The sequence below is a fragment of the Triticum aestivum genome, chromosome 2A, assembly GCF_018294505.1.
Source record: "Triticum aestivum cultivar Chinese Spring chromosome 2A, IWGSC CS RefSeq v2.1, whole genome shotgun sequence".
Taxonomy (NCBI): Eukaryota; Viridiplantae; Streptophyta; class Magnoliopsida; order Poales; family Poaceae; genus Triticum; species Triticum aestivum.
Genome location: NC_057797.1, coordinates 596,584,808 through 596,609,834, shown reverse-complemented (window position 1 = coordinate 596,609,834; position 25,027 = coordinate 596,584,808). Strand labels below are relative to the sequence as shown.

At 43.3% G+C, this 25,027-nt stretch overlaps 1 protein-coding gene across 2 annotated transcripts; it reads right to left on the bottom strand.

Moving 5' to 3' along the window:
- Nucleotides 1–2,479: 2,479 nt before the first annotated feature.
- Nucleotides 2,480–7,830, bottom strand: LOC123189646 (protein NLP2). 2 transcript variants are annotated; one of them, XM_044602106.1, is made up of 6 exons: nucleotides 7,447–7,830; nucleotides 6,004–7,354; nucleotides 5,583–5,624; nucleotides 4,738–5,457; nucleotides 4,059–4,182; nucleotides 2,480–3,921 (listed from the first exon to the last, which is right to left on the bottom strand). In XM_044602106.1, exons 2-6 carry the CDS (start codon nucleotides 6,877–6,879, stop codon nucleotides 2,867–2,869), a joined length of 2,817 nt encoding a protein of 938 aa, XP_044458041.1. In that variant the 5' UTR covers nucleotides 6,880–7,354; nucleotides 7,447–7,830; the 3' UTR covers nucleotides 2,480–2,866. The 2 variants fall into 2 exon arrangements, with proteins under 2 accessions (XP_044458041.1, XP_044458042.1); XM_044602107.1 differs by having other exon boundaries at nucleotides 6,004–7,830.
- Between the last annotated feature and the right edge of the window lie 17,197 nt (nucleotides 7,831–25,027).

Below are 25,027 nucleotides of genomic sequence, written 5' to 3'. Positions count from 1 at the left end.
TTGAACTTGGAGCACTGGGAGTACCCCAAGGATGGGAGTACAAGATATTTTCCCGCTCCTGCCTTTGAAACCAGTACGAATAAGGAAAAATGTGCTAATCTCACAGCTACAAATCAAGCATTTTACCTAGGCTGTTATGCATATCCCCTCAGGATATCACGTATATCACTGTTCAAAAGTCGAAACATCTTAGAGTTGTGCACACACAGATCCTCACGTTTAATAGGCTTTATCTTGCCTAACAATCAACTGCCAAACAGTTGTTTCATGACAAATGGAACATTATCATGGCAAAGCAATGTGAATTTAGAATAACCATCATTGCATTAATTATAATCCTCAAAAGCAAGTTCAAAGTGATGCTTTGGCGCAACGAGCTGAACTTGGTCAAAAGGACTAGATCCATAACATAAAAAGGCATCGCTTATTTTTTTCTCCGTCAGGTCAAATATCACGAACATCATCTACAAACAACAATCAAGAATTCATCTACACTAAACAATAATTCATCTATATTTTGGGCGATACTCTAACAATATTGATACCATGAAGCTCACTGTCGAAACCTAGATCGAATGTTGTTGCCTGACTAGCAAAGGTGTTATCCAACTTTACTGCCTCATCTATTCCTGCGTACCGCTAAAAAACTATTCCTGCATATGAAATGCATATTCCAGAAAATCAAATATGTGTTGTCACCTGTGATTAATAAAATAACAGTAACAATGATGTTGGCCTGCAAATATCGAATCCAACTCATCTACAAAAATTTCTTTGATGGACCGAAATGTCTCCTCTATGTGTGTAGTTTAAACCTAATCATCAACCTTCTAAATCGCAGATCAACTAATGATGGCAACATACTCGCCACTCGGCCTCTTTATGATACCTTGTGTCCATCAAGATCTGTAAAATCAACTCCAGTATCCTTAGATAGACCATTGGGTCTCAACTAAAAGCATATCGCATTACAACTTCGTCCTGAAAACCATAGCTTATCTGCCAGATTTGGCAACAATATTACCACCGCACATCCAACAAACGCACCATTTAAAATCCGATACATAGCTCTCTTCGGTTCAGCACACGGTATTTCAACCAATGAACTAGGAGTCCCGGGCACATAACCACGACTCTGTGGAGAAACACCCAAATGTGGGTCAAGGCGATAGGGAGAACTATTGCGCGAAGCCTTCGGAACGGCAGGGGATTTATTAAAACAACTTGAGTCTTCAAGTGCTAACCAATTGGATCCGGTAACTGCGGAACCACTTCACTAGTCTAGGTAGGCTGTTCTTCCTCTAGGTCTCTCCATTCCCAAGAAATATTTCTTTGTGGGCTATAAAGCATTAACAACTGACTCTCGAGTATTCCTATCAAGTTTTTCTATTCCCATCGTAACGCGGGCATAGGTCAAAAGATTAGCTCGCTTATTCGGATTTGCCCTTTTATTATTACCGTAACTTATTTTTGTGCCTGATACAAAGTTTTGATTATGAAACTTTCCTTGTGACCTGATCTTTTTGTGCTTTCTTGGAACCGACAACTTGCTTCATGCTATTACTAACACTTATGACTCCGATCCAACGGCTCCTAGAAGCTTGTATCATGGGAGCATCCAAGGCTCCGTATCACCTAATACTTTCCCCTTATGACTCAGCCGCACTTGCTTTTCAAAAGAAATTGAAACCATCATGCCTCAGAATTCATATTAAACCAATGGAAACCCAGATTTTGTTTTTGCTGATGCAATGCAACAATATGTGACCCGAATGGCGACCTAATTTCAACAGCCACTAGCAAACGGGAACAAGGCAACAAGCACATGTTGAAGACGAAATCGCCTGGCCCTCGGAGCTGTTTCTCCCGCACCGCGGCTGGCTGGCTGCATCTCTTTCGCTAGGAATTGACAACGCAACCACCGATTCGGATCGCGGAGACGCGCCAGCACGTCGTGTTCATCCATGTCCGCCAACTCGGCTCCCCAGACGCTCAATGGCGTGATGTTCCTATCGGTTGGACTTTAAGATTCAGTCCAGTACAAACGGTAGCTTTCCTACCAACAGAACTCCACAGCATACCCGGCGGCTGATGTGCATGCAGGAAACTGGGAACCAGCAGTTCCATCTTTGATCGGGCGAGTCCAAAATGACATGCTGCCGACTCGTCGCTGTTGGCAGATTTGGGTGTCTGCAGAAGAGATTTGCCCGGTATCAACCGCGAATCGCCTCGCATCCACATGTAACCGCGATAATCTCGATCTCAGCATAGGAAAAACAGATAGAATTCCATAGTGAGCAGAGATAAGATTGTGAGCCAGTCCCTCCATGAAAGATTATCCATGGTAAGGTTGAACGGGCATAAGATTGTCAGCCAGGCCCGGTTAAAGAGGTCCAGGAGTTTCACCAAAATTACATAAGAAAACTATCAGATTCAAGCTGGCAGTTTCATGTGTCCCGATTCCGAACGACCAATGTGGAACTGGAAAATTCACATGTTTAAACAAACAGAGAATTTGGAACCACGGGAAGTTCAAAAGCATTTGTTTCCTCCGGCATGCATAACAAAGCCAGGAGTTTTAACATTGGCAGCTAGGCGCCGCAGACCCTCATGACAACATGTTATTGTCATGATATCCTCTCAGGGACCTCCATGACACTTTCATCGCAGGCACGACATTGTGCCTGCACTGTCGCGCCTGCACGACTATCACTACACTTCCTGTTCGCCATTGCCGCTACATAACACGCTACACGCGCACAGTACAGACTACCAAACCCTGTTGCTACACAGCGTAGACTACACCTACCGCAGTATGATACAGTTGAGGGTAACAAAAGATCCTTTTTTACACTTCCTCACCGTGTCATGAATTGTGTCCTTCCAGCTGCAAGCAGCTGCTGCTGCCCGAGCTGCTGATGAGGCACGGGAGATCCCGGACCTGGAGCTTCACGTTGCGCGTGCCCATCGAGTCCATGACGTCGACGCACTCCTGGAGATCGGAGTCGTTCGCCATGATGACCCACTCGTCCTCGTCATCCTTGTACTTGAGCTGGAACACCCCGGTCAACAGCTTGAACCTCTTGGCTATTTCTTCCAGCAGGTGGTACCAGCCCATCGATGGCAAGAACTTGAACCGCACGGTGTCTCCATTGTACGTCGCCTTGACCGTAAGTGCAGGGCTGCTCTTGTCCTTAAGTGGGCGTGCTGGGTTCTTCTTGAATGTAGGGTGGCTTGATGCACTGCCGCTAGAAGAGTCTGTCATACCAGAGGTAGAAGGATGAGTATGCTCCCTGCCTTCGCGATCATCAAACATATCAATATCTGCTTGTTGCATGGGTGGTGAGTTCCTTCCCACTATTTGGTCCCTGGTAGTCTTGATGCTTGGGAGGACACAGGGCAAAGGTTCGATGCAACCTGTTTCTTTGTCATGTAAAGCACTAACAGCACCAGTGGGATATAATGGTCCTTGTGTTCCTTCAGAACTAATATGATGTGTGATATTCGGACCATAAGAGCCGTGATCACCACTGCCACTATAGTTAGTTGTCTGCATGTGAAATTCACCGCCTTCCCCTTTCTGCGCATCAGAGCGCTGCAACTGACAGCTATCTCTTTCCCATCCTTCAGGTGACGAATACCCTTGCTCAGATTTTGGGCCAGATTTTTCATCCACAGTTTTCCCAACAGATGGACTAGACACAGCATCACATGAAGGGAATGAAGTCTTCTCTGGCAGAGAAACTGCTGGAACAAGAGATCCAGTAGCTGGATCATACTGCAAAGAGCTGTCCACTCCATGGACAGAGTTAATGACAGTTTGGATCTTCTTTAACGAACGGTTGACCTTGTTTATCTTGCGAGATGGCCATCGCGAAATTCCATGTGTGCGGCATATCCGTTTCAAGGTTGTTGGACAAACTGCAACAGTATTAATAACAAAATGTTACAGAAATCATCTATCATATCCTATATATAAAACCTAGATATCACAACACAGAAACGATTCAATCGAAAAGTAACATGACAAAGTGACACACTAGGGTGCAGGGGCTCACCACCGAGGCTCTTTGCAGCATCCTTTAGGCTCCCAGAAAAGTACTTACGGAGAACATCCATGCCAATATTCTTCTCCGCTGTACTGCGCTTTTTCTCCGCAAGTCGCATTGAACTAGACTGTGCCTGCAGTGCAGAAGAAGCTTCTAGTCAAGAGGATATCAAGAATCCAGTTAACACACCGATTCAAAGTTAAATGCATTCATCAATGTTGATGATCTAGGTTCTGCAGATTTAACCATGTATGACTAGCCAACCATGAGAATGCCCCTTTACAAAAGATGATCGATTGTGCTAATGGCATGTCAAATCTGGAAGTTTCTACCAGCCTAAACTGTTGGAATCCTTCTCCTCTGATCAAACTTGGCACTAGAACTATGCCATTATTCAACAGATCAAATTACAAATGTGTGTGCCCATTACCGTTAAGTCATAACACACAACTAGTCAAATTTCTAAAGTGCCAACAAATTAGGCGTTTCAACAAAAAACTTTAGGAAAAGATTCAGTTCGATTCAAGGAAATACGCATGTTCAACAAATGAGAACTAAGATGGATGAGCACAAGTCTCAGAAAAGGATTTCAGCTCAAATCATGCTAATCAAGATTATTCATAAATCAGGACCAATATGATTGCACAGAATGCCATATATTTAAGTAAAACATATAATATGAGAGCACCTGCTCGGACATGTCCCCTTGCTTATCAATTAAAGATAGATCCTGGAATGCCTCTTCTGTGGCAGGTTGATCACCATGTGAAGAACTCCAAGACTGACCAGTAGGCAAGCAACTTCCACTGGTTGCCTTATACATTACTGCAGTACAAGCGTCAACTTTATCAACCTCTGCTTCAGAAACTGTTCGCAAACTTTTGCATATTCTTTGCATAGTACTGGACAGGTTATTCAATAACATCTGTTGTTCTTCACTGCCTGTGCAGTTGATTGGTAGAAAGAATTCTAGTATGTAGTCATCATCACCAGTGTATGTGCTCCTTAGCCGGATTGCTACAGCAGCATGCAGACCAAACTTACGAGCATGGTGTGCGAGTGGGTAATCCTTAATTCCGTATTCTCTTATATTAGGAGAGAAGAACGGCAGATTGGACTTGAGTGCTCGGCCTGCAATACCTTGCCCTTTCTCAAGGTGAGTTTCAGTGCATGCATGAAAAAAACCTTGCATCTTTGCATCATTAACATAACACGCTGATTCATGGATGCGGAGTATCGCTTTCCCTGACTGAGAATCAAGGACACTATCATGTCCAACATAACCACCATCACTACCATTTGATGAAGGGACCCATGTAAGGGCCAACGGAAGCATGTGTGCATGGCAAATAGCTCTTAGAACATCCAAAATCTCAGTGAAGGCGGCTTTCTGATTTGCTGAATAAACCTGCAAATAAAGAGACATCACATACATCAAACATCAATAGATAAACAAACAAAAAACACTGAAGAGAACTTGTATCCAGCATCAATGATGCACAGCAGAAATCTCAGAGAAGTGAAGAATGGCACCTTCTGATCGATACAATCTTTTGCTGTCTCCAAGTTCACAGCCTACAGAAGAGTAATATGGTAAGTATTAAACGTAAGTGCCAAGAGAAATTCCAGATTGTGCAAGAAAATAATACACCCATCATTGTCCATGGACAGTGCAATATGAATACCAGTAGCCAGAATACAAGCATTTAAAATTCAGTATATACTTTTATTCATGGCATCTAGAAATGGCACCAACAGAAGTGAGGACTTGCATCCACATGACAGTTCATGTTACTTGTCATGAAATTAGTAAAATACACTAACGAACAAATCTATAAGATAATAGACATTGCAGTGGGAAGTAAAAATGCTCCTTCATGGGTAAATTCACTATTTTGTCCCCAGCTAAACATAACTAAATAAAGGAGGGGGTGGGGAGCAAGTTAGAACTTGCCTGCAATGCATGGCGAAGGTTGTTCATTTCTGCATCGAAGTCAGGTTTCTCCTTCTTTGTGATAAGCTCAAGCACCGCACAGCAAGAGCCCTTGCTAGGGTCATATATCGGCATTGCAAGTGATCCTCGAACTTCATGGTGAAGAGCATACTCCATCCTCAAATACTCTGGCTTGCTGTAGTAGAGCACATTTGAGGTCCATTCTGGCACACCGGAGATGAAGACCCTCCCTGGAAGCCCTGGTTGAAGGCCAGTCTCCTCCTTAGCAGAGAACACAAAATGCCTGGATACTTCTCTGTACCCAGCAAGAGCTTGGTCAAGCAGAAACGGCTGTTCACATGTACTAAGCACGACATGCCCCTCCTGCTCAACAGGCATCCAGACCTGCGCAAGAATGCCGCCGCCAAGTGACTTCCTGAACAAAGACAGAGCCATGAGCATCCTGTCAGCGAGTAAGTTGCCGGCAATAGGCCTGGGAACCAAGCTAGTACTTCCTTGTTCGGGATCACCATCTGAGCCAAGGTCGCCTGAACTCTTGGCCATTCTCCCGGTCCCAGTTTCAGCTGGATTCACCGAAGATACCAAATCAACCTTTTGATCCCCGGGTACACTGGAATAGGCATCGAGCTGCATATCTTCACTGACACCAGAAGCACGCGGCGAAGATCCCAAGGATGACCACATAGCAAACATCTGGTGTGTGGACGAGTCGTTCAGCAACGAGAACAGCTGGTCAGCTAACGAAGGGCTGCCGCAGAGCTCTGAGTACCCATCAAAGTTCATCATGGCCGTAACGCCATATGGATCATCCGACGGGCTGCCGACGCTTCCATTGCATCCAGCACGGTTGGACTGTGAAGGCAGAGGCACATCCATGGCTTTGCTGCACTCGATTGGTTCCAGACACTTATCCACTCCTGTGGGACAATTAAGGTTTCAGTGCACTGTGTTGGGGACAGATAAAAAGGACGGCAGTAGCGTGTGTCCTTTCAGAGCAGAATCTTGGTAGTGCAACACAAGGACTGATTTAATAGGCAGAATCTGAACAGGAGACTGCTTTTGATACAGTGACACAAGAATCCTAGATCAGCAGTTCATCATGGGCACAAGAACTCGACTCAAAAGGTCAAACCTTTCGAGGAGAAGGCAACCGGAGTTAACAGCCTAAAGCAGCTGCAGAAGTCCTGTTTTCTGGCGGAGGAAGGGTGCTGGCACACAAGACAGAAGCTCGGTATCTGATCCCAGTAAAATCTATCCGTTTCATCCAGAAACGCTCTATAATCTGAAACTGAGCGCGGAGGAAATCATCAAAAGAAGCAAACTTGTGGTTCCCCCAAGAATCAGTCGCCGCCTGAAACAACTTCACCAAATCAGCTCCTCTGACGAAACAAAATTCAGCGTAACTCGGAACCTCCAATTCGAGCCGGCAGAGCGAAACCGTACCCCGGCTGGGCCCAATCAGCAGACCACACGGAACCGGAAGCCTCCAAGCCCCAGCTCCGGAACCATTTGCCGGTCCGGAAAGAGCCCGGCAGCCTCCGTCGCCGATAGCGCCGGCCCCGGACGGAAGAAGCCAAGCGGCGGCCGCCACTCCTCGGCTGGCGGCGGGGATGAGGACGACGGATTGGCGGGGAGGCGGCGCGGCGGCGCAGATCTGAGGAGGCGGCGGGAGGAGGGAATCGGAGGCTACTACTACTTGCTGGGAGGAAGACGAGGAGAGGGCGAGGCTTTGGATTGGAGGTTGGAATTCTCTAGCCCGGTCGCTGGCTTTGAGCTATGAGTAGTTGTTTTTCTACTCCCCTCCCCCGCAGCGGATTCTTCCCGGCTCGCGGTCACGGCCGCCCTCTTTAAATGGTTAATTATTAACTGGGCTGATTTTTTCTGGCCTTGGGGTTCTCTTCCTCTGTTTTGGCACAGGAAATGGTGGTATGGCAAACTCATACGGAACGAATTCCTAGGCTGCAGCAAAACTTGACACGGCCAGGTCTGTCGCTTCTGCCAAACTGAGCATAGCTTAGATGATTACTCCAGCTTTTGGTCCTGTTTAGATACTCTAACTCAGTTAGAGGTTAGAGTTAGATTCTAACCTTGAACTAACCCTAGACTAACTCTAACCAAAGAGCTGTTTGGATGATAGGGTTAGATTGACAATAAATATTCTTTCTCAATCATTTGACTACTTTGGATCATATTTGAATGGGAGGGATAACTTTTTTTACTATTTTTTCTAATGGGCTTAGGAGAACTAACCCAAATAAGTTCCTCTAGTGTGGGCTAGTTTTTTGGGGTGGGTTAGATTCAACTAACCCAAACTAACCTACCATGTTTGTATATTTTTGGGTTGTTTGAGCCCCAACTTACTAAAACTAACTCTAACTTAGAGATCCAAATAGGGCCTTTATTGAGATGAAGGCCCTGTTTGAATATTAACACAGTTAGAGTTAGAATTATTTTCTAACCCACTCTAAACCAAATAAACACCTCTCCATTGAAATAGTTGGGTTAGATGGAACTAACCCATTCTAACCTCCCTGTTTGGATACTTTTGGGTTATTTGAGCCTCCAACTAACCCAAACTAGCTCTAACCCCATGATCCAAACAGGGCCGAAGTTAGGGCAACTTTAACTGATCCTCTATTCGGTTATAAGGGAGGATAAATTCGATTTTACTCCTCTATGTCACGTCTAGCTGATCCCCTAAACCGAATAGAGAAGGATAATTTATCCTCTGACGCCTATCCAGTCCCTAAATATACTCCATCTGAAGACGGCAGAGGATAAATTTTCTTCACGCAAAGGCCTTCTTGTGGCCGGACGATGACTCATGTGAAGCTCCAATGTCGAAGGCGGCGACCTACGACTTCACCGATGACCTCGATGAAGTAGATGCTAACGGTGGAGCCGAGCGTGTTGAGGCCGGAGGTGACCGGTGAGAGCACGAGCGCTGTTTGGTTGGAGGCGAACACGGCGAATTGCACGAGTACAGCACCTGCAGCCTGACGCCGGCCACCAGCGCCCGCCGCATAGTAGCCGTCTTCACGGGCCGCGATGGGTGTTCAAGGGCAGGCAAACGCGTCCCCTCCTTTCCTTCCTTGTTCACCATGGACGGTCTGGAGCTGGGTGCGAGCGATTGATTGTTTTGATGTGCATTGTAGCGCATTGTACCGGTTGCATTTGGTGAAGGTGGCAACGGCGCGGGCGTTCGTGCCCATGGAGCTGTGCGGTGTTTCCGGCGTGGTCACCATCGTCGCGGGGACGCATGGCAGATATTCGACGAAATGCATAAACAAAAAGTAACTTTACTCTGCTAAATTTAGAAGATCGGCTAGAACCAATCAAAACTTAGTAGAATAAATATATTCTACTATGGTTTACTCGGCATATCCTCTTCTATTTTTTTAGAGGATCAGTTAGAGTTGCTCGTAGTTTCTCGAATTTAAATCCTAGATTTGGCAGGGGTATATGTGGGAAGCGATGTTCGACAATATTCACTCGATTTGAGACGACTTCCTCTCGACTACGAAGCACATGTGATGAGCTCGTCAATTCCAAAATGTGTGGACTCGGTCTTTCGTAGATGATTATATGGGTAGATTGTGTGCACATGCTTTCATAAAAATGAGTGTATGCGCGTGTTTGTGAGAGTTTTGTGGTTGTATTATATTTTTAAAGAGTCATGTCGCTCCTAGGATTTAAGGTCTCCTTTGGTTTGGAGGAATTTCATAGAAATTCTAGAGGATAAAATTCTTATAGGATTTTTTCCTTTAAAGCCCTTTGGTTCATAGGAATGGATTCCTATTCCTACATAGGATTGGTTCCTATCCTTCATATTTCATATGAAAATAAAAATAAGCCTAGACTCAATGAAAAAAATTCATTTGGTGTCAACCAAATGACATCTTGTTTCCTATTCCTATTCATAGGATTTGAGATACATGTCATCTCATTTCCTACAAGATTCCTATTCCTACGATAATCCTATCTTATGAACCAAAAGAGGCCTAATTAAGGGTTGGTGGTTTTACTTATTTTTTTTATTTGATTTTGAACCCATCCAAGTGACGTCGAACTAGGTAGGTTGTATGCAAATTGAAATTGTCCAAGACAACTAGGCATTTGAGTAAAGTGAACTGCGCATTTGAAAAAAAGATTGACTGTAGGCATTGAACCTACTGCTGTCTTAATTTCCGTTTTGGGGGGATAAGCGTGAAGCGTTAGTAGTACGTGTAGATGCATTTGCACGGCCACCTACTGCAGGTTTGACCGACCACACCACGGATTCCCTATAAAACTCCCACGATCCATCCTCTCCTCCTGCCACTTGACTTTTTTGTAATCGACATTTGAAAACATGAAAGGGAGGAGAGATTTACATTGTTTTTCAAGCGACCGCAACCCGTGCAAGTGGCCTACAAATCGCTCTCAGGACGCTCGGCATCAGTGGCGTACGTACCACCAGACCCTTTTCCCCAAAGAAATATCGCACTGAGCCTCCGGGAAAGTACTTTAAGGTACGAGCATATCTATTGTTCCTTGTTAGTTTAGTCAGAGAATGACGCCAGCGTATACAGGAGAGAACATTTTCCGGGTGGGGAATCCATTAGCGTGGGAAATCCTCCTAGCTAGCTAAGCCCTCGGCGTTCTAACCATCAGAGCATCTACGGCGGGACGCCCGAAATAGGCAACAAATGTCCACGGGCCACCCGGTCACTGACCGGTTACAAAAATGTAACCCAGCCGAACACCTTAAGGCCTCCTTTGGTTTAGAGGAATTTCATAGGAATTCTAGAGGATAGGATTCTTATAGGATTTTTTTCCTTTAGAGTCCTTTGGTTCATAGGAATGGATTCCTATTCCTACATAGGATTGGTTCCTATCCTCCACATTTCATAGGAAAATAAAAAAGAGCCTAGACTCAATAGAAAAATTCCTTTGGTGTCAACCAAATGACATCTTGTTTCCTATTCCTACTCATAGGATTTGAGATACATGTCATCTCATTTCCTGCAAGATTCCTATTCCTATGATAATCCTATCATATGAACCAAAAGAGGCCTAAACGGGTCTCAAACATTCGGTCTATTTGGCCTAGCCCAAATATATGACGAATATGGGGTTGTCCGCGCGCGCCCGGGCGCGTCCGACGCTTCAGCCCAGCTCACCCCATTCCCGCAAATATCCCTAATCTGAAAACCCTACCTCACTGCACTCTCGATTCGTCGCTTCTGCTGTCCTCCGATCTCTCTGATTCGATCCGCTCCTCCGACTCCGGAGACCACGTTGAGCGCCGACAGCCGCTCCTTCTCCGACTCCGATGAGGAGTCGGCCCTCTGAATTGCCCTCAAGAGGTCCAAGGTGACACGGGGGGCAGTTCCTGATCGACCGCCTCACCTCTCCTCGTCAGCCCAGCGAGGACGCCAACGCTGGCTCCACCCAGCCGTGCGGGCTGTGCAGTCCGCGCCTCCCCAACACCATCCCCGTCCCCGCTGGCCGTTGCTCCACTACGCAGGCAGCGATGGGTGCTTGTCCGCCCAGTCGGCCCGGACGCGCAAGGGAGGGGGACGCGGGGAGAGCTCTGTCCGCAGTCGCCGCGGGTTACCGGTGGAGCCCGACGAGGACGAGCGGCTCCCCGCGTCGGTCTATCGCCGGTCGCTTACGACGGCAGAGACGGACACTCGCGGCTCCGCCAGAAGAACGCAAAGGCTCTCCGGCTTGCAATCAAGCAGTCCGAGCGCGAGGCCAAGGAAAAGGCGACGGAGGTAGCTCGGCTGGTGAAGCTCAAGTGCTAGCACGACCGGGTCGTCTGGCGCCTCAAGAGCCTCGTCATCATCTTCTCCTCCTTCGACGACGACGACCACGGCTCCTCGTCCGACGAATCGAACAATCCTCCACCAGCAGCCGACGGCTATAGCTGCACCGGCAACGGAAGGGGAAAGGGTCGGCCTGAAAGTGGTGAAGATATGCTTTCTTCAATTTAATTTCAAGTATTAGATGTAGTTTGAAGTTGTCCATCATTTATGTGAACCTTGTTGGTCCTTTGAACATTCGGTCGTGATCTTTTCGTGAACCTATTGTGCTTGTCTATGTTCGTTCATATGTCCGTTTGTTGATCTACATAGTTTGATCGACATTGCGTGATTTTATAGGGATATAGTCGATCAAATATGAGACGCACGCATGTAAGTGACACAATTTAAGAAGTGTCCGGTCTATGCCCGCGGATGCGCCTGGGCACGTCTGTAGATGTTTGAGGGCCCGGATTTGCCTAAGCCGGATGCTCTTAGCTAGCAAGTCGTTTTTGTTGATGGTTGTAGATTGTAGTGAGCTGCCTCACGTTATATGTGGAGAATGGGGAACTCGGGGGGCACACAGGTGTGGGGGGTACGCATGCATGCGGTCATCCATTTTTTTAGGATTGATGAACTCAGTTATGTAATTAGGCTGGTCATAGTGGGGAGTAACTTAAACTGCATGTTACTAGTTTATATTAGTATCATAGATTACTATTATAGATGATCTCATTTATTTCCATGCATGACACATAGTAGCATCATATTTATTATGTTACGGTATCTACCCAATGTTAGTATAACCATCTATCTCTTTTTTAGACTAGCCACAATGGATAGTAACATAGAGTAGTAACATGAGCATGTTACTACTCTATGTTACTACCTCTATAGTGGAGAGTAACATATGTCTGGTAACATACAACACTTCATTTATTATGCTATAGATTCATCTTGCCTTGATATGTATGATGTTACCCATACTAGTAGTATAGCTATGTTACTACATGCCTCTCTTTCTTCATTTATTGCTTGCCAAATCATCTATTTTCTCTAAATATGTGTGATGTTACTACCTATGTTACTCCCATTGTGGGTAGTCTTAATTGCATGTTTGCGAGTCACAAGTGCATGATACTACTTATGTTACCCCCACTATGTCCAGCCTTAGTACTTTGATTCCAGCATGCTTCGTAAACTGTGACGGAGGGAGTAGTAGTTTTCGTAATTTTTGGCAGCTCCGCCTATTCAATATCTCATGGGATTTTTTTACTTCTAATTTGAATCTATTTTATCTTTTGAACCAAAATTCGGATTTATGTTTCGCTTGCATATTCGTGTTTCTTGCAACGAGGATTTTCAAACAAGAACATTTTTCAATAAATTTAGATGCACAACGAGGATTTTCAAGCAAGAACATTTTTCAATAAATTTAGACAACTTTTAAAATTCTATCAAGTTTCGAATATTAAAACTTGAAATTAAGTTTTTATCAAGTTTCACCAATATCCATTTTCTTTGAGGGTTTTGGGCTTAGGACTTACTTCTAAGTGCTTAGGGTTTAGGGTTATGTTTCACTCCCTTCGTTCCAAAATTAAGTGTCACTAGTTTAGTACAATTGTACTAAATCAGGAACACTTAATTTGGAACGGAGGGTATTTGTAACTTGTTGGCTTATCATTCATTTTTATCAAGTTTTAATAGGGTTTAGGGCTTAAGATTTAGGGTTTAGTGCACACATTTAAGTTTTAGTATATGAAACTTATAGAGTTTATCGTCCATTTTTACCAAGTTTTAATAGTTGAAAGCTTCGTGATTTTTTGAAAAACTTGTCAAAATGTATTTAAGAGTGATCTTCCTTCGGACCCGTCACCGCAAGGAACACGAATATGCAAATTAAGCATAAATTAGAACTTTGGTTCAAAAGATATAATAGATTCAAATTTGAAAGTAAAAGAAAAAGGCAAGGGAGATGCAGAGACCAGACAAATTTCCAAATCGCGAGGCAATCAGACGGTAAAAAATCTGCATGCTCCCACACCTGTGTGCCACAAATCCTCTTCGTGTTACCTTTTTATGGTGAAAAAAATCACAACGGGACAGAAGTTGTCAAACATTGCATGTTAGAGGAAAGGCACATTTAGGAATCTTAGTAGTGAGATTTAGAAGAATCCGAGCGATTTTCTTCTATTATTCAAAGAAATACTAACATGAGTCTATTTATCCTATTTAGGTTTAGATGGACTTATCTTATAGGTTTTTTTACATCACATGTAACTTTATTCATACTTGCAGCAACCATTATAGATACAATGCTTTGGATGGATCAAGATCTAAGGTACTGCAAAGTAATTCCTAAAACCAAGAAAGTACTATGCAATTTCTTAGAACATCTTCATAGGGGTATCATAACTTGAAATACTGCCAAGACTTCAGTAAGGAGACCAAAAGTGGACCAAGCAGCCGCAATGCCGCCCGTTCATGTGCATTTTTTACGAATATGGATTTATGAAAGCCCCTTGAGTCATCCATCCAAAAAGATGGGAAGCCATGAGCGATAAACGGAATTGGGTCGGGGATGATGCCCTATAAGTGCAGCCCGTCAAACCACGAGATCTTCACCATAGTATATACAAAAGGTTCTTTTTTTCGGGGTATATACGAAAGGTTTTAACCACAGAAAGAATCAAACCAACATAAACAACATGATGTGATAACTTAAACTCACCAAAGTTGAATAATCACCTCTGCAGTGACACTAATCTACTTGGCTACAGGGCACCGTCAAGAGAAGAACTAGGATAATTTTATTCGGAAAAGCACTATGACTACCATGAGAAAGACTCTAATGGCAACCAGAAAACTCTTCAGGGTCCGAGCCCCCCCCCCCCCCTAGCTACAAGATGGCAATCGGAGGCAAGGGGGCCGGAAGAATCTCCAGCGGTGGTTTCTGTTGTTCAGCTCCAAACCCTAACTTATCTGATAAGTTGTTGTGAATATATAGGTGCTAAAAAGTTATTGTCATGTTTTCCAAAAAGAATCATGGTCTAGACCAAACTATCGAAAGACTTTATCAAATAAATCACTACCTCTGCCACGTATATAGATGTTTCTCTTATCTTTTTCCTATTGTCATGTGATTTTGAAATCATCTTTTATGGATTAATTATACTAAAGATAACAAACAAAAGAATAGAACATCCAAAGCTATAAAACGAATTAACCAAATGGGGCCAACATAACCCACTGTGGACCATGGTGTAAAATATAGTCCAACATAAGAGTTTTGGCTACCTACGCAGTTTGTTCGTTCTTGTTTTCTTAGGTTTTGTTTTCCACAACGACATTGATGAGGTGGTGGTAGCATGATGTGTTGGAATAAGATATCTCCGTATGTACCTCGACGCTGTCTGATTCCATGTCGGCGAAGGGCATGTGAGAGTTTGTGTCCCCACATATGTTGGCTTTCTTTAGATCTTGGCAGTTGGTGCGCCCGAAACAAATTGCTGGTCATTGGTGTGACGACTCCGACACAACCCCGGCAAGGAGAATTCCATTCGGTACCTTTGGGGTTTTCTTTTTTTCCCTTTTGGATGACGAGGTCACCGCGTCCCCTTGACTGGAAGATAGAAAATGCTGCCTTGCTATTTTTCTTCTATCTTGTTTGTGATATGGTTCGATTTTCGCTACCCTCCAGACCAGTGGTGATGGAATGCAAGCATGTTTTTGCGTGGGGCAATGTTACAACCGGTACTTCTACAACAACTTTTAGATCTCACGCTCAAGGGACGAGTAATTATTGCGGTCGTTAAAGCTTGTTAAAGCGAATGCGTTTGTAGGTGTTCATTTCCTTTACCGTTGGTTCAGTGCAATTTTCAATCTACGACGGACGACAGAATCGAAGGAAGAAGATGGCTTACATGTTTTGCAACATAACTTTATTTTGTACTGGCCGGTTTATGTTCAGTTATCTTTTCATTATACTAGTGAGTGTGTCTCCTTAATAAATACTCCCTCCATTCCATAATATAGTGCGCCTGTGCTTCTCGAGGTCCAACTTTGACCATAAATTTAACCAACGAGACAAACTGCGGCGGGAGAAAAAATTATATAATTGAAAACTTCTTTCAAATACGAATTCACTGATATAATTTTTGCTCCCGCCGCAATCGGTCTTGATAGTTAAATTTACTGTCAAAGTTGAAGCACGTGAATAGAGGAAGCACTACATTGTGGAATGGAGGGAGTATCATATACGTATAAGATGTCCTCTGGTGTCTCTTAGAGAAAAAACGTATGGTTGCCAGCTAGATCTCACTCTACTAGACAACTAGATGGAATGCATTGTACGAGATGAAGCTACAACTTAATTTCTCTCGTTTTCCTATCCTAAGCCCTAAGTGGTTAGAGCAAACTCTCTTCTCTAGATTTCACCGATGAGCCGGTGGATTCGTCTCCCCTCTATCAGCCGCTTCGACGGCAGGTAACAGGGAAGGGAATCCTGATGCCTTCGCTTCGGCTAGTAATTTAGGTCAGGATTTTTTAGTTCCTGCGGGTGCATCGCTAGGGTGGATGGCGGTGTTTCTTCTTCGAGTTTGTCTTCTGAGCTCCGACACCCCTTGAGTTTGGCTGTATGGGTGTAGTTCACGAAGTTCCGGCGTAGATTCATGTCGTCTCCTTGGGGCGGTGAGGTTAGGGTTTCTTATCATGTGGTGAGATTTTCTGTCATGTGATTCAGATCTATGTTAGGGTTCAACGACGACGACTGCGGCTCCAAGGTGCTGGTCCTTAGGGGCACGTGAAGACTTCCCGACTATCAACGACAAGGTCAAGTGGCTCTGCTAGGGGAGCGACAGCAGCGTAGCGGCGGCTCGTTCTGGCGCAGTAGTGGTCATTCGGCGATCTCAGAATCTCGATGTAATTTTTATTATGTTGGATGTTGTGGGTGGTGTTGATGCGCTAGTACGTTTACAGAGTAACTATCACTATGACAATATACATTGAATTATTTTTGCGAATAATATACATTGAATTAACGGCCAAAATAAAACTTAAATCCCCATAACACAACTAGTTTTGAAACAGGGAGACTAGCATTTTGTGACTTTTATTCGGTCATTGCTTGAGCTAAAAACGCTCAAATCAGTACACTGCCTCACTTTGCAAAATACTACGTCCATAAACTTTTTTGAACATTAATACAGACGCAAGCGCTCACACACTTATTCTTATGAATGCACACATGCACATTTTACCCTTATGAACACCTTCGTAAGACGGAGCCAACATATCATCTTGAGATTTACGAAGTCACCGTAAGCGCCTCGTGTTAAGGAAACGTCTTCTTTCACTGAAAGCGCATCGTCGAAAATCGTGAAATAAATACAAGAATAATGCGAGCACCAGGATTTAAATCCTGATGGGCCGGGGATACCGCTGTCCCTCTAACGATCCAATCACAAATTGGTTCGCATCCATAAACTTTTTAAGACGTTGTTTTAGGTAATTAAAGCACTCCCTCCATTTTCTTATACAAGGCCACTATCGAAAATACATTTTACATCAATACAAGGTCACCAACAGTAATTAGGGCAAAAATTAATGATGTTTCCTCGTACTATCAACTTTTTAATACTACTTACATGCATGTAGTCATAATTAAACTCCGCCACTTCCTTCTCATTCATTGGTTGTATGCTTGTGGTCACTGGCGGAGCCAGAACTTTTTGTGGAGCCTGGGCAAGTTTAGTCTAAGTGTATAATAAATAAATTGAAAAATGAGGTATTCAGATACACAACATATAATATACCACCAAAATTCTGAATCACAAATCCATATTAATTATGAAGTGAAACCAAAAACACAATAGTCACAAAAAATGTAATTTAAAGTGAACTAATATATCAATATCCATTTCATAGACCAAATAAAGTTGAGACTTGACAATAAAAGATAAATAACTAGCCTTGCATAGAGGTAAACTCACAATGTTGCCAACAAAAGTAAAGCTTTTCGTACCAGACTAGATGTCGTGATCTTGCAATTTCTTTCACCACAGTCAAAAGTATATCTCATTTGTTCATTTTTGCCAAAAGGAAGAAATACACTCAGCCCTGCGTAGGGGCAAACTCGCCGTGTTGCCAAAGCTTAGAAGGCACTACAAGATAGAAAATGGGTTTGTAGTTAAGTTGTGAGATGTGAATATATTAAATCTTGAAAACTTGCAAGAATAGAGATGATCAGATGGACACCATTCACATTTCCGGTTGTGCCTCAACAGCTCAACTTCTATTTCCGGTTAGACATCATTCACATTTCCGGTGCTTTCTGTACTAACAAAAACCTTCTCATCTCTGAAATTTAATGATAAAATTTAAAGTTAGTTGTCACACACAAGTAAATAAGAAAATGAGCTACAATAAGAAACAATAGTACAATCTTTCAGAAAAAAGTAACAATAGTACAGAACTACTTAGACGTCAACTACATAAATTCCTTAAAGCCGTCATTGAAACATTACCTGAATTTAAGCCCTAAATGGCTAAATTTATTCGTTCATTGCAGATTGCCAAATCACTTTTCAGATTTAAAGATGCGATCATGAGGAGAGGAAGGAGTAGGCTTGTCTGGACGCCGGATATCCGCTTGCCGCCGGTCCTGCGTAGCCCTGTCTCGCCGTCTTGGCCAGTAGGGCTCTAGGCCAGCCGCCGCCCCGGTCGACCAGTCCCTGCGCTCGGCGGCTGTTGAGAAATGGAGAGGCAGGAGTTTCAGGCTTGGAGCGATCGATCCAACCACCATAAGTACGTGTGTATTCCCTCACGTCGTGAAGTTGGCTGGGCTGCAGACTGTCGTACGGTTGCCTGTTGGGCTGTGAACTATTAAGAAAATAAGGCCCAATTTTTTTTGCCCAGGTAAAGCAAGCTAGCGAACAAGTTTAGGCCTTTGTTAATTGATCGAGCGCTGCTGTCGGGGAGCCAGCGAGCCCGGGCAAGTGCCCAAGGTGATAGAGGCTAAGGTGTCCCGATGTTTCGATGAGATGGTGGCTATCGTTTTCTGCGGGAGTCGACCTTGACGATCCGACTACGAATATGCGAGACGTCGCGCCTTAGCAATCGCTAAACCAACTTCCGAGGGTTATTGACCATGCCGGAGCACGATCAACCTGACCACGAGGGTCTGTTTCCTGCGAGCAAACGAAGAACAAGCAAGAAACTGAGATTGCAATTGGGATATTGCGAATATAAGATGAAAGCTTTATTGATCAAGGTGGGGTTCTGTGACGTCTTGGTCTGGTCGTTGGACACAAACGAAGTACGCTATGGCGAACTTTTAATCTAAACAAAACCCAAAGTCTAAACGACGCCCTAAGGGCTGTATATATGGAGGAAGAGGGGGGAATTTCGTGGCCCTTGAGGCTGGGGTCCGAAACCAACCCTAACTCTTGTTTCCCCACACATACGAACTCTAAAAATAGTCTATACTTAAGTATTTCGAAATTACATGGGCCTGGCCCATTAATAAGGTGACGCAGCACCTAGAATAGCCTATGGATGAATATTATGAAGTGGCATCTTGTATATTTTGTCCAAGGCTTCATGCACTCCTTATGGCGGCTTCAAAGTCCTGAAATCATCACTTGTAACTCCGTTCTTGATCCCCTTGCGCATGCCATCAACTCCATGCGTGTTCTTGCTCCAATGTTCATCCTTCTCCAAGCTAGGCCCTTCATTTGTAAACAAAACAAATATATCCAATTTAGGCAGCATCATAATCTCATGAACATTAGAATCATTACCAAGAAACGAAAGTACCTGGTAATTTAATTGACGTGCGCGAGCTCTAGTAATTGGTCCAGTATATGTAACAGTAGGGGCTGTGGGTGTAACAATGGTATTGATGTCCTCGTCATCCTCCCCTTCTTGAAATGAAGTCGTCCTCGACGGAAGCGCATCTTCCTCACCCAAATAAGGCTTCAAATCTGCAATGTTAAAAGTGGGACTAACCCCAAAATCTACAGGTAGCTCAAGTTTATATGCATTATCATTTATTTTCTCTAACACCTTAAAAGGACCATCAACACGTGGCATTAGCTTTGATTTGCGCAGATTAAGAAATCTATCTTTACGCAAATGTAACTAAACAAGATCTCCAGGCGCAAACACAACATGTTTTCTACCTAATCTCCAGCAAGTTTATATTTAGCATTCATACGCTTAATGTTTTCCTTAGTTAACTCATGCATTTTTAAAATCAATTCAGAACGTTCTTTAGCATCAAAATTAACCTTCTCTGAAGATGGAAGAGGCAACAAATCAATAGGTGCACGAGGTAGGAAACCATACACAATTTCAAAAGGGCACATCTTAGTAGTAGAATGCAATGAACGATTATAAGCAAATTCAATATGAGGCAAGAATTCTTCCCACATTTTCTTGTTATTCTTCAAAACATTCCTAAGCATAGTAGACAATGTTTTATTGACTACTTCAGTTTGTCCATCAGTTTGGGGGTGACAAGTAGTACTAAAAAGCAGCTTAGTCCCCAACTTAGCCCATAAACATCTCCAAAAGTGGCTAAGAAATTTAGTATCACGATCTGAAACAATAGTATTTGGCACACCATGTAAGCGAATAATTTCACGAAAGAACAAATCAGCAACATTAACAGCATCATCGCTTTTATGACATGGTATAAAGTGTGCCATTTTCGAGAACCTATCCACGACAACAAATATGCTATCCCTCCCCTTCTTTGTTCGAGGTAAACCTAAAACAAAGTCCATAGATATATCCTTCCAAGGAACACTAGGTACAGGCAAAGGCATATATAAACCATGAGGATTGAGTCGTGACTTACCTCTTTGACATGTAGTGCAGCGAGTAACAAAACGCTCAACATCCCGTCTCATCTTTGACCAAAAGAAATGTGTAGCAAGTATATCCTCCGTCTTCTTGACGCCAAAGCGTCCCATTAATCCTCCTCCATGCGCCTCCTGCAACAACAAAAGACGAATGGAGCTAGCTGGAATGCATAGCTTGTTAGCACGAAACACAAATCCATCGTTAAAAACGAACTTGTTACAAGTTCTCCCTTCCTTACAATTCTGCAATACATCTTTAAATTCAGCATCATGAACATATTGATCTTTGATGGTCTCCAAACCAAATATTTTAAAGTCAAGTTGTGAAAGCATAGTATAATGACGAGACAAGGCATCAACAATAACATTTTCTTTACCCTTCTTGTGTTTAATGACATAAGGGAAAGTCTCAATGAATTCAACCCATTTAGCATGTCTACGGTTCAGTTTTGCTTGACTTTTAATGTGTTTCAAAGATTCATGATCAGAATGTATAACAAATTCCTTGGGCCATAAATAATGTTGCCATGTTTCTAAGGTCCGAACAAGAGCATATAATTCTTTATCATAACTAGAATAGTTCAGACTAGACCCACTCAATTTTTCAGAAAAGTATGCAACAGGTTTTCCATCTTGTAATAACACACCTTCTAATCCAATTCCACTAGCATCACATTCAAGCTCAAAAGTCTTATTGAAATTAGGAAGTTGGAGTAAAGGAGCATGTGTCAACTTATCTTTCAATACCGCGAAGGCTTCTTCCTGTGCGGTACCCCAAACAAAAGGCACATCCTTCTTTGTAAGCTCGTTGAGAGGTGCAGTAATGGTGCTGAAATCTCTCACAAAACGCCTATAGAAACCAGCAAGGCCAAGGAAACTCCTCACTTGTGTGACCGTTTTGGGCTGCGGCCAACTCTCAATAGCTTCAATCTTGGCTTTATCAACTTCAATTCCCTGTGGAGTAACAACATAGCCAAGAAAAGATACTCGGTCGGTGCAAAAGGTGCACTTTCCAAGGTTTCCAAACAAACGTGCATCACGTAGAGCAATAAAAACAGCACGTAAACGTTCCAAATGTTCCTCCAAAGATTTGCTATAAATCAATATGTCATCAAAGTAAACTATCACAAATCGTCCAATGAAAGCACGTAAAACTTCGTTCATTAACCTCATGAAAGTACTAGGTGCATTAGTTAACCCAAAAGGCATGACTAACCACTCATATAATCCAAACTTAGTTTTAAATGCTGTTTTCCATTCGTCACCCAATTTCATACGAATTTGATGGTATCCACTACGCAAATCAACTTTAGAGAATATTGTAGAGCCACTCAATTCATTAAGCATATCATCTAGCCTAGGAATAGGATGATGATAACGAATAGTAATATTATTAATGCCTCTACAATCAACGCACATACGCGACGTACCATCCTTTTTCGGCACTAAAATGATAGGAACAGCACAAGGACTAAGGGATTCGCGTATATAACCTTTGTCGAGCAGTTCTTGTACTTGACGCATAATCTCCTTCGTCTCCTCTGGATTGGTACGGTATGGTGCACGGTTGGGTAGCAAAGCACTGGGAATTAAGTCAATTTGATGCTCAATCCCTCGAATAGGTGGTAATCCCGGTGGCACGTCTTGTGGAAAGACGTCAGCGAACTCCTGCAAAATGTTAGTGACAGCAGGGGGCAAAGAGGAAGGCACGTCCTCGAATGAAAATAATGCCTCTTTGCACACAAAAGCATAGCAAATAGATTTGCTAAAATCTAGCTCATCAATATCAAATTTGGTGGCAAGTAAACATGCACTTTTCAATTTAATTTCAGAAACAACAGTAGATGGTTTATTATTAGGCTTCATTTGGTGCTCAAATTCTTTTGCCACAATCTGATTTTTACTCTTATTTGTCTCCTGTTTTGCTTTATTAGCTCTATTAATATCATCTTTCAAAATGGAATCAGGAGTCATAGGAAGCAAAGTAATATTTTTATCACTATGAACAAGAGTATACTGATTATTTCTACCATGGTGTACAGAATTTTTATCAAATTGCCATGGTCTACCAAGTAATAAGAAACATGCTTGCATAGGTACCACATCACAATCAACATAATCAACATATATAGAGATACTAAAATGCACACGAACAGTACGTGTTACCTTAACCTTGCCGCTGTTGTTGAACCATTGGATGTAGTAAGGATGTGGATGTGGTCTTGTGGTGAGAGATAGCTTCTCCACCATCTCCATGCTAGCCAAGTTATTGCAGCTCCCTCCATCTATGATCATGTGAACAGAATGTTCCTTCACAACTCCCTTTGTATGGAACAAATTATGCCTCTGATTTTGCTCAGCTTGTGTAACTTGCACACTCAAAACACGTTGAGCAACTAAACATTCATACCTGTCAGCATCTTCAGGAGCCATGTATTGCGTCTCATGATCAGAATCGTCTCCACCGTGTTCTTCACGTGTAATAAGAGCCAAAGTCTCCTCATCATAGTCATTAGCGGACTCATACCCAACATCCTCAGTAACAATCATCACACGCTTAGATAGGCATTCTCTCGCATAATGACCTCCACCCTTGCAACATGGACAAATAGTATCATGTGTTTGCCCTGTTGATGCCATGGATGAAGAAGAGCTCTTTGCAGGCCCAGAAGGTGTGCTCTTGGCAGATAGTGGTGATTGTGCCTGCTTTATTGTATCACGGTTGGAGGTGGCAGCCGACGGAGGCGCCGGTGTAGCAGAACGTGTGGAAGTAGATGATGCACGTGGTGTCCATGATGAAGGTCGACCTGCAGAAAAGTTAGTCCGCGCCAATGCCTGTCGATCATGCACTTCACGTTCAGCTTTACAAGCAAGATGGAATAAACGAGTGATATTAGTATACTCCTTATACTCTAGAATCGTCTGAATCTCTCTATTTAATCCACCCATAAAATGTGCAAGCATAGCTTCATTCTCCTCAACAATACCACATCTAATCATGTCAGTTTGTAATTCCTGATAATATTCTTCTACAGAATTTTTTCCCTGTCTTAAGTGCTGCAATTTTTGAAGTAATTCACGTTGATAATATGGTGGAACCCAATGAGTACGCATAGCAGTTTTCAAAGCAGCCCAAGTAGCCGGAATAGGATATAATCTACAATGCTCAGACCACCAAACACATGCAAAACTAATGAATGCACAAACAGCATTAGGAACATGTCTCTCCTCGGGATATTGTAAACATGTAAATCGTTGTTCAGTTTCTAACTCCCAAGTAAGATATATATCAGGAACATATCTACCCTCAAATGGTGGAATATTCAATTTTAGTTTAGGGAGATGGTCATGATCTCGTACCTGAGGATGAGCCCTACCATTGCCATTATTTGCATGTGGACGACCTGGTGGTTGCTGTGCTGGTGGTGGCACGTAGTTTTGATTTTGATCAACCTCATCCTCATAATCTCCCACATAATCATCCTCCTCCACATCAGCAGTAGGAGCCACAGAAGTATCAACAGCAGCACCAGCAGTTTGGCCCGACTGAAGAGGGACATGGCTCGCTCGGCGGAGGGCTGTTTCCCGACGTGGAGGTAGTCGGTGTTGTTGCTGTTGTTGCTGTTGTTGCAGGAGCAGCCGGTGGTGGTGGAAAACGCGAAAGCAATTCAGCAAACTTGTTATCGAGCTTTGTTTCAAACGTCTTCTCCATGCCATCTATCTTCTCCATGGCCTCTTCAAATCTGTTTATCACATCTTGCACCTGTACACTCATCATTTGCTGAAACGTATCATGAAGCTCCTTGTTCGTCAAGCTCTCCCAGTCAGTCTCGTCGGCTTGTGATCCTGGCATGGTTAGCAGCAATAGAAACACACAAGAATATGATCCTACAGACTACTAACAAGTGGTGGTGGTGGCGGGTGTCACAAATCCGTCAAGAAAATCTCAAATTCTTACCAGTTCTTATCCAGCAGCAGGCGGTGATCGGCAACCGTTATAGTCAAAACTCTCAAAAGCTTGGATAGAGCGATTGCCAGGGAGAGTCAAACGCACGACGTAGATGTATGTGGAGTTGGGAAGACTTATAGTATGGTAGCAAAAAGGGTCAGCAATAATCAATTCAGAGATGCAAAATTGAATAAACGCTCAACGACGATACTGTGCTGGTCCTAGGCTAGACCGTGCTAGAGACGCGAGCCTAGAACACTAACAAAATCACGGCGCTGCACGTAAATAAGGGAAAAGCACTCTGGAACTCTTTTTTTTCGCTCTTTTTTTTGCGCTCCTTTTTTTTGCGCTCCTCTTTTTTTGCGAAAAATCACTATAATGGCGAGTGTCTCAAAACTCTTCCCTCGTCAAACTGATAGGATGGG